We start from the raw sequence: 10,707 nt of genomic DNA, 5'->3' as shown, positions 1-10,707 counted from the left end.
AAAATCCAGAGAAAAACACCTTACTTTTTCAAGAGAAGTAAAAAATTATTTCTAAGATCTTTTTTTTTTTTTTTGCATTAACTGCTGTAGAAGAATGAGGTAGAAACTGCTAAGATATACACTAATGTATACTCTCTATCAAGACTTTCTCTCTTCAGAGATCTTGATATTATAGATCTTTTTTTTTTTTTTTGCATTAACTGCTGTAGAAGAATGAGATAGAAACTGCTAAGATATACACTACTGTATACTCTCTATCAAGACTTTCTCTCTTCAGAGTCTTGATATTACAGAGTCTTGATATTATAGAGAAAGTCTGTTTCTATATAATAATGTAAATATTGTCAGCGGGATGTAGAGAAACTGGTTATTTATATCTCAAAATAGAAGACTTTGTCAATGATTATATCAATATAGAGTTAATTCTTAAATTCAATAGAAATCTAGTGTTGCTGTTCTCAATCTCTTGCAGAATCTATTGAATATTGAGATATTAAAACTAGATTTAATATATCTCACTGTGCAGGGATCAAAGGCTCAGTCAGATCTTGAAGTATACTGATTTTATAGTTATTGATGTGCTGTTGACTTGTTGTCTGTTGATTATGTGCTTGATATTATCACTGAGGTATCTTTTTGTATTTTTCTGCCGGGGATGGGCCAGATTGGGAAGGGCGGTACAAGGGTGGGACTTGGTGTTGGTGTTTTGGAACATCAAAGATGGACAGGGTTTTCGCGGAGATCACTCCTCAGATATCTCCACAACTACAGATCGGGGATCTTCCAAAATCGAGAAGATTGGTGCATACGGATAGGTCTCTTCACCTTACAATTTGTATGGCAATTTGGCCCGGGGTTGTGGTGTGGTAGGGGAGAATGGGGGATAATCCCACGCAGGAGTTCCGAACGACGTCTGGTTCATGTTTGGCTGGATAACTCCACCACCACACGGGGTATGCAGTCGGCGATGGGGTCAAAATGCTCGTATGATCGAGGGCTTTTCGATGGATCTATCGGCGGGTTCTTATTCGAAAAATCGAGCGAGTTCGTGGTGGAGCGGTTGGTTCACAGATACATCATTGACTGAGCTTCTAAAATAAGAAAGTTCTTACAGTTCTCTCTTCTCAACAATCTTTTTATTCTCTATTCATAGAATAACTTCTTCTTATTTTCACTCTTCAGCATGTCTGTAAGAGTCAAGAAGATTCTTATAAATACAAAGATAAATCATCTATAGAAATTCACAAAGCTTAGAAAGATCTGAATCTCATAAATACTAGTTAACTCTGATTATAATAGAATAATCTCAATCTGTGAAGATTTCATCTGAATATTATCTGTGATAATTATATATTCTAGAAAATTAATCTGACAGACACTGAAGTTATACTTTGTAAACTTAATATACAGTTCTATCTCATCTATAATCTTCAACATACTTTGTATATACTCAGTGTGTTCTTTCTTCTTCATAGAGTACATTATCACATCATTCAGATATATTATCACAAAGACATTCAGATATATGTAAAGTGTTTTATTAATGAAAGACTGAAATGCTGTGAGAGTATTAGTCAGATTAAAAGATATCACTAGATATTCAAATAATTTCAGTGCAGTTCTAAAGACAGTCTTTTATTCATTCTCAGATTATATTCACAGCTGTATATATACATTGATTATATTCAGTTATATGAATATGACAGCTTCTGTGAGACAGTTGATTACATTCTCAATCAGAGATAGGAAATAGTGACTCTTTATTATCTTGAAGTTCAGGTCACAGTAGTCTATACATAATCTAAGATCTTTATTCTTCTTCTTTATAAATATCACAGAGACTCTTACAGAGGCCTGTGAAGATTGAATAAAGTCATTCTTCAGATTCTTCTTTATATAGATCTACAAGATCTCTATCTCATAATAAGAGAGCTTATAGATTGATTCTTAGAAGAGTTTCTATTCTTCTATTAAATCTATTATTAGATTCTTCTTACAGTGAGAAGAAAGCTCAGCTGTCTTTACTGAGCTGAATATCTCTGTGAGATCTTGATATTTCTCTGATATCTGAAGCTCAGTTTTCATGACTGTGAGATTCTCAGACACTTATAAAGTTATTATATAGATAAGCTTGTCTTCTCTAATTAACTCTACAGCATTAACTGATTCTATCTCTGTGAGTGAGTCTGTTAACACTGATTGAAAGTATAAACCTGACTCATGAACAGCTATGTGCAGATTATGTCTTTAAAGTTATACAAGTTCTAAGTACATGTTATCTGTAATATCTGTGATAATCACAGTTTCTACAAATCTTCTCCAGATTTCAGAGAGATCTTGTAATTCAAAGATAACTTCTATAAGTCTCTCAGTTCTCAGATCTGAGTTCTTATATCCTGCTTATTATAAGAGCAGATTCTCAGTTTTCATCTTTCAGCTCATTCACTCTATGAGCTTTAGAGACACTACAGTGACCTGAGATTCTGAGTTTATTAATACTTTTCATACTTGCAGAATAGTAGCACTATGATGCAGTCTCTCTCTATAAGTAAGCATTTTTATTGAGAGAGTAACAGATTCAGATATCAGCTTCAAGACTCTTAAGAAGACTGTTACTGACTCTATTCATAACTTCTTAAATTTCTATTTTACTTTATCTGAACAGTTTGCACAGAGATGTTCTGATTTAGAATAGATAAAGCAGAGTCTCTTTTTCTTAGTCTCTCTGTTATACACTCTATTTATAAGAGCTTATGAAGCTCTCTCTCTCTACTCAGTAGTCAGATATGAATCTCTCTATATCTTATTATCTTTTTCTGATAAATCTGTTCTCTGTTATTCTGATTCTTGTAAGACTGATTGATAATCTACTCTCTATGAGTCTGTGACTCTTACAGTAATCTGTAAGTGATGAATAAGAGTCATCAGTTTCTTCAGAGTTAAGAACTTAGAGTCTTACTCAATGAGCTTGTTCTGTATATTTTTATTCAGTCTCTTTATAAATATCATTATTCAGGTCTTGTTTCAGAGCCCTGTTTTCACAGATCTCAATTCATATCATAATTCTATAAAGTACTGTGAGTAGTCTTTATCAGATTTCTTATCTCTTTTTCTAATATTAATAATTGCAGCTCAGATGTTCTCTGTTCAGCTTACAGAGTCTCTTAACTTATTCTTTAGATAGATCTTAAGAATAGATTAGTAAGATCTCTTATAATCATTCTCTAAATAATTCAGTCAGTTCTTGACTTCAGTGTAATAGAGATCTGTTATTATATAGATGACAGCTTCTTCATCTTTCATATTATATAGTCAGACTTATAAGTCAATTTCAAATATAAACTTATAAAAGCTTTTATAAATTGTGATTCAATAAGTAATCTTAAGTAGTCACAGTTTAAGAAAGTTTTTTTTCAGTTCATAGATGTCTCTGAAGATTATATCTAGAAACTCAGTTTAAGAGTATTTACAGACAGTAAGTTATTATTATTATTATTATTCTTCAATTATAGATGTATGCAGTCAGAGACTATGACATCTACCTGAGAACTTTTAGTTCTCAGGGTTTTTCCTATGTCTGTAAAGTTAACTATTATACATTCATCAATTTCAGATATGCAAAATCAGAAAATTCCAGCCCAGAATATAAAAACTGTTTACAAATTGCAGTGTTTTAACATCTTTTAATACTTTGAAATCATTTGACAATATCATGACAAAGGAAAAGAGAAAAAGAACACAGTCTCAAAGATAGACACATTAAATAGATAGATAGAAAGAAATTGAAAGAAAAAGATAAAGACAAAGATAAAGTAAAGAGAGACTATAACAAAATAAATTATTAAAAGAGAGTGTATAGCTGTTTTAACAGACTATATCTGATTGATTTTCTTCTCTTCATATTCAGATAATTCTGAATTTAGTCATTTTCTTGTAGCTGCTTGAGTTTCTGATAGAAAGTCTATTAAGTATTTAATTCCTGTCTCAGTTGAGAATAAGAATCTTATATTTAATTGATTTAGATCATACTTCTCTTTCAATCTAGCTCTGAGACTATTGTATAATGCACAGTGTATTACAATATACTCAGGATTCTTATTTGTATTACAGAATGAGCATTCTATTGAGTTAAATCTATCATCAAATCTTTGTATATAAGATTTAAAATAGCCATGTCCTAGTTTCAGCTGTATTATAGATGAGAATATTTTCTTTTTACATTTAATTGAACAAGATTTTCACCTGGATTTTATTTCAAATCTTGAATAATATATACTCTTCTTTTGTTTCTGTCAGCTTTCATTTCACTTGTCTAAACAAGATTCTTTTATTTTTCTCTTTATAAAAGATCATAACATAATTTTTTGAATAGATCTGCTTAATTCTGCACTCTTTTTTACAGCTGAATCAGTCAATTTATTATCATGAATATTCATATAAGCAGGAACTCAGTGCAGATGAATTATCAGCTTTGATATTCTTCTCTTTTGAATTTTTAAAACAGAGTTTAAGATCAGTTGAAGATTCATTTGATCATTATAAATCTGACTATTTCTAAGTCTTTTTAAAGCAGCTTGACTATCAGAGAATATTTATACCTCTTTCAAACAATTTTCTCTTTTATAAGATTTTATTTCAATGAGTTTGAAAGCTTTCACTATTGTAAATAGTTCAGCATCAAAGACTTCACATTCACAGCCTAGATTTCAGAAATCTGAGATAAAATTGATATTATCTTCAGTATAAGCAATGTCTGTGTCTAATTTATTCAAGTTCTCATTTTTTGAGTCATCTGAATAAATCAGAATAGAGTCTTTTATATTGATTATAGAAATTCTCTTCAAATACTGTTTATATTCTTTCTCTTTTGATAGTTCACTTATTTATAAGTCTATAAGAGATTCAAGCTTTTCTCTTCAGAATAATAACTTCTCATGATTAACTTTTTCAATATTTAAAGAAGAAAATTGATTTTTAATCAGAGAGTATAGTCTGTACAGTTGAGAAGATATTTTCTTTGAAGAATTATTTTCATTTCAATCAAGAAATCTATTTCAATCCAGTTCATTTTCAGAGTTAATTGATGAAAATGAAGAAGAGACTCTTTCTCTGATTATATGATTTGAGCTCATCTTTACAACTCTCAGAGTATAGTTTATACAGGCCTTTTCAAATTTAATAGCAGAAGAAGGAATTGAAGCTTCAATTTTCATTGCTTTAATAGAAGATGATTTGAATGCTTTCAGAATTCTTCTCAAGACTCTGTTTTACAGACTTTGAAAGAGTTCAGTGAAATTCTCTTGATTATTTCATCAAACTTGAACTTTATAATCAGCTACTGATGTAATACAGGCTATATATAACTGTCTCATAGCCTGGAAGAATAGACCTCTCTCTGTATTTAATAGTCTGATTATGTTATTCAATAGTCTTTCTGCCTTGACAGTTCTTTATTAAATGTGATATTTAAAATTCAACTTGAAGTTTAATCATACTTCTAACTATTTGATATTTACACTGGGTTTAATCTCTCTATTTAAAAGAGTTAGAGATAGTTCTTTCTCATTGAATCTAGAAAAGAAATGAATTAACTCAGTTTTATTCATATTAAATTGAATTTAATTAATATCTGCTCTAACAAAGATTTTCTTTGCAGCTTCTTCAATTACTTTTAAATTCTCTTTGATAGTTTTTAAGCTGTAGACTAGATCAATATCATTCATATAACTCAGAGATCACACTATTCTCATATTTCTATTTTTGAATAGATATACAGTGTATATTGCAAATAAAATGAGTGAGATTGAAGATTTCTGTGATACTTCTATTTTTATCTCAGTCTTGTCTTATTTCATTTCATCAAAGAAGAGTTGTATAATTCTTTTAGATATAAAATAGTTAACTCATTTTATTAGAGAAAGTGACAGTTTTAATATCTTCAATATCTGAATTAACTTTGACTTTGAAACATGATTAAATGCTTCTTTTATATCAATAAAAACTGCAGTTGAGACCAGACTCTCATACTTTGCTATTTAAATATCATGAATAACTGAGAGAACAGTATCAATTGCAGAACACTGTTTTCTATCTCTTATTTATTCACTGAATAAAAGAGAATTATCTATAGAGCTTATAAAAGATAGTTGAGTAGCTATTATCTTTTCTAAAACCTTTTCTAGACAGTTCAATAGAGATATTACTCTATATGACTTAGAAATTGAAGTTTTTCTATTAGGTTTTGCAAGAATCACTTCAGTGACTTCTCTTCAGTATTTAGAATGATATTCATTTTTTAAGAGATTGAAAAAGAGCTCAAAATATTCATTCTTTAAGTAGAAATATGTATTTTGAATAATCAAGTGATTAATTGAATCAGGATCTGCAGCAGTTTTAACAGAACTTGAGAAGATAGCTGACTCTAATTCATCTTGTGTAAGATCAGGTCATTCTCAGTCATTTTCATTAATGTAGTTGAGAAGTGATATATTCTCTTTCTCTGAATCTGAATCTGAATCTGGTGAGTTCTGAAAGAGAATTCTTATGAAAGCTTGACATTTTTTCTCAAAAGAGTTTGCTGTATATGATTCATTCTGAAACTCATATTCTAAGGCTGGAAGTTTTGCTACACTTCTTGTTTTAGTATAGTTAAAAGCTTTAAAAACTTCCTTCTCTTGTGCTTCTTCAAGAAATTTATTCCAGCAGTCTGTTTTAGCTCTTTTAATATCTGAAAAATATTCATTTCTGACAGTTTTGAACTCTTAATCAGATATTACATCATTCTTTCAATCTCTTCTAGCAGTAGCTAATTCTTTTCTTTTAGATAAGATATTCTCATTTCACCAAGGTTTTGAATACTCAGAAGATTTTCTTTTTGAAATATTATCTCTAACACTTGTTAGAATAATAGATGTAATAAGCTTCACTCTATTCTCAAGCATTTCATTTGAGATATCTTGACCAGAATTTCAATATAGCTCATTCTGTCACAGACAGTAAGTATTTCTTATAGAAAAATAGCTTAATCTTATAAGAGATACTCAAGAATGTTCTTCACTGAGATTAATTTATTTATGAGTTTGAAGAGTTTCTCTGTCACAGATACAGAGAATAATATTTTATAAGTAATTAATAAGTTCTCTGAGACTTCTTTTATAGAGGTTATTCATGATTCAGATGACTGCTTCTGAGTATCTGCAGTAGAGTTCACAGGGATTGAAGTATACAAGTTTCTAGTTCTTTTAGTTATAACAGATAATTGCTGACTGACTGAGCTTGAAATGTAAGAATAAGTGCTTACAGATAATTATTCAGATATTTGTAGCTTAATATGATATATACTGTTAACTACTAGAAGTATTCACAGTAGAAAGATAAAATATAGAAGTTAAATGTATAATAGTATTCAAGCTGAGTTATGAATAGTATTCGCGAACTCCAGTCTATATAGTTGTGTGTAGCCAAGGGCTGCTAGCTCTATTGATTATGTGAGAGATAGAAATAGAGGTAAAGAATCCGCGAGAAGTGGGATTTCTTACATAATCTTATATATGAGTTAATACAGAGACTCTACAGTCTTAAGCAAGTAGTACTCTTATAATATAAGAAGCTGTGAAAGATACTATTATATTCAGACTTCTGCATCAGTCTTTATAATACTGAACTATTTATTTATAATGAAAGACAGATCTATATAATTATCTATATAAAAAATATCTGTCTCTACAGTCTGAAAATCAAAGATCTGAACTGAGTCAAAGCTGAAATTACTGCTAATTATAAGATCAAGAATGTAGAGAATTTCAATCACTATCTGAGAATAAAGATTAATAAATATTTAACTTTATTAATATTATCTTAATCTCTCTTTATAAGAAATCTTCTGAAGAAGTTCTTAATAAATAACTATCACTTTACATTCACTTCTATAAAGAAGAATATTGATTTTATAAATGATAATAAGAAACTGATTATATACACAGTAGAATTTACACTACAATTCTATTAATTCAGTATCAGATTTCTACAATATCTGATATTTAATACATATTCTGATATGAGCTTCACTGCAGGATTTCTTGAACAATTCAGCTCTCAGTCTATATCAAAGAATCAGATTATATACAAGTATACACTCTGATATCTACAGAGTTCAATCAATGAGAGTATAATCTATCACAGAGATGCTGAAATTAAATCTATAGCATACACAGATACTGATTGAGCTGGTAGAGATTCAGAATTTCATTTAATCACCAGTTATATCATCTACATGATAGATGGCCTCATTGCATGATGAAGCTGCTGATAAACAGAGGTCTTCAAGTCATCAACAGAGGCTGAATATATTGCATTCTCTGAGATTATATATGAGCTTGTCTGTCTCTGAGAGCTTCTAGAAGATGCTGAATTCATCTCATCTCATCTCAATAATCTGAATACTGATAATCATCTCATTCTCATCACAGTCAATGATCTGACTTATATGATTTATACTGATAATAAGTCTGTCATAGAGCTATTCTCTTCTGAAGCAATTTCATGCTGCTTGAAGCATATAGAGGTCTGTTTTCACATTCTTCAGAATCTCATCTGTAAGAATAAGATATCTATTCAATATGTTTCATCTGCTGAGAATGCGGCAGATGAGCTTACTAAATCACTTGAAATGTTGAAATATACATATTGAAAGGAGATTATGAAGATGAAGGGATAGAGGGATAAAAAATGATGTATATCATGACTGGTTTTTCATTACTTCACATTTTCCAGTCATTTTTTGTACCTGTACTTGATTTGAAGGCGAATTTTGTATATAGCATCGTGTATAGTTACTCTGGTGAGTGGGGGTGTCAGGTCATGTGGTCTGGCTTACTAATCCTTCCACCATATAACTTTTCACAAGCTAGCAACCTTTTCAATCACACAAGCTTTACACCTTCCACACATACATTGTGCATGTACATTACATGTACTAGGAATATGGTTTCTACGACTTGGTATGGGGAATGCCGGATATGTATTGATTAGTTCTGTTTATAATTAAGTATTGTGGGAGTATAACTGCTTGAGACTTCTTCTACATTGATCCTGCGATCTTGGAGAACATCGCAAAGATAATGTTATTGCTTCAACAACTCCATTACACAATAAATAGATGGAAACAGCATCAAATGTGCAAAGAAGTGAACATATTTGTCTACTGGTATGTATATGCCATTTATAAAGTAGTAGTCCTGATGTTAGTGGTGATATATGTCTAGCAGGATGCTCATATCAAAGACTGCAGAATGATAAAACAACCACTGCTTGTATTGTTGTTGATTTTTTAAACTATTTTTTATGACAATAACCTTGCAGACTTCAGGCATACTACGTATGACATCGGCCATATCATTGTTATATCAGTATAAACCCCACTATCAAAAACTTGCTTCTTGACGCACATTCATGGAGATATAATTAATGGAAAGCTCAGTTTTACTAGCCTTGAACTGGCAAGGAAATAAGGTTGGTCCCGTCACGCTAGACAGATCGCTTAACTTACAAGGCTATGAGTTCGAGCGCGCGACCTGGAGACAGTAATAAGTTACCTCTGTCCACGGCGTCATGGGGGACGTCTCCAAGATCTGATTGAAGAGTGCTTTTTCTGATCGCAAAACTTACCGAAAAAAAAAGCAAAGAAAAGAAAGAGAGAGAGAGAGAGAGAGAGAGAGAGAGAGAGAGATGACAAGGGGCTAGTCGGTAAGGTGGTATCGAGCTCCAAATTGTTTCTTCTTGAATATCAAAGAATCTATCACGGATTCGGCAAATCCATGCGAGTGGTCAGTCATATCAAAATGCCGCTACAATAATTCAGGAGAAAGGCACATCCACTCATAGATCTAGTAAGTTTCCTCTTATGCAAGCTCTCCGTTTCGTTAACCGGGATCTAAATGAACTTCGGGAGAAATGTCCTTTTTGCGGGGCCAGTGTTCAAGCCCATTTATTATTGTAATGTACAGCAAGAAACTAACCCCAATAAACTACAGCCAGATGGGACGGGACGCGGAGCTCAACACAAATACCTCGACTTGTGCTTGTGTTCCCACTCCATAACTGAAAATTTGCGGTGGTTCTGTTTCTCCTGAATACTTGATCGATCTTCTTCTTTAACACTATTTGCCTATCTTTCCAGTCGAGTTACGGTGGCCAAGATGGACGCCGACCGCCTAGTATGTGATAGAAATGACGCTCTTTTTATCGGCTGACATAGGGTTTTGCAAATGCATGCGCCGTAGCAACTGGTCTGTAGGATAGCAACGAAGCACTGCAATCAATCTGCAATCGAGACCAACGATTTCTCGAATGGCTCCTACAACCGATGCTTCAGAGTCAAATTAGAACATGGGCCCGATGTTATTGTTCGCATCCACATGCTGGGGAAGTCTTTTCTTCGTCGGGAAAAGGTCCATGGTGAGGTCGAGCTATGACATACGTTGCTGCCAACCAGCCATCGATTCCTGTTCCGAAAATTCTGGGAACGGGCGCCTCTAACATAGGACCCTACGTGGTTATGAAGTTTGTAGAGGACAAACTGTTAGTGGATTATCTCATGGCAAGCCCGCAGAAGAAAATAAACCAGCCATGTTGAGAAACGACCTGAAGATGTCCACTCTCAAAAAGACGTATCGTGAGATGGCTCGGATTGTTCTCGCCAGGTATAAT

At 32.1% G+C, this 10,707-nt stretch overlaps 2 protein-coding genes across 2 annotated transcripts; both read left to right on the top strand.

The window, feature by feature from the left end:
- Nucleotides 1–594: 594 nt before the first annotated feature.
- On the top strand, nt 595–1,087 carry BDBG_09274 (uncharacterized protein; the record flags this gene model as incomplete). Its single annotated transcript, XM_002620300.2, has 1 exon — nt 595–1,087. The coding sequence occupies exon 1, from the start codon at nt 656–658 to the stop codon at nt 1,085–1,087; it is 432 nt and encodes a 143-aa protein (XP_002620346.1). The 5' UTR covers nt 595–655.
- A 9,109-nt stretch (nt 1,088–10,196) lies between these two features.
- On the top strand, nt 10,197–10,582 carry BDBG_17984 (uncharacterized protein; the record flags this gene model as incomplete). The annotated part of the gene is made up of 2 exons (XM_031725591.1): nt 10,197–10,214; nt 10,281–10,582. The coding sequence occupies 2 exons, from the start codon at nt 10,197–10,199 to the stop codon at nt 10,470–10,472; spliced, it is 210 nt and encodes a 69-aa protein (XP_031581322.1). The 3' UTR covers nt 10,473–10,582.
- Nucleotides 10,583–10,707: the final 125 nt, after the last annotated feature.

This window comes from Blastomyces gilchristii (assembly GCF_000003855.2).
Source record: "Blastomyces gilchristii SLH14081 genomic scaffold supercont1.38, whole genome shotgun sequence".
NCBI classification, from domain to species: Eukaryota; Fungi; Ascomycota; class Eurotiomycetes; order Onygenales; family Ajellomycetaceae; genus Blastomyces; species Blastomyces gilchristii.
This window is presented reverse-complemented; position numbering and strand designations above follow the sequence as displayed.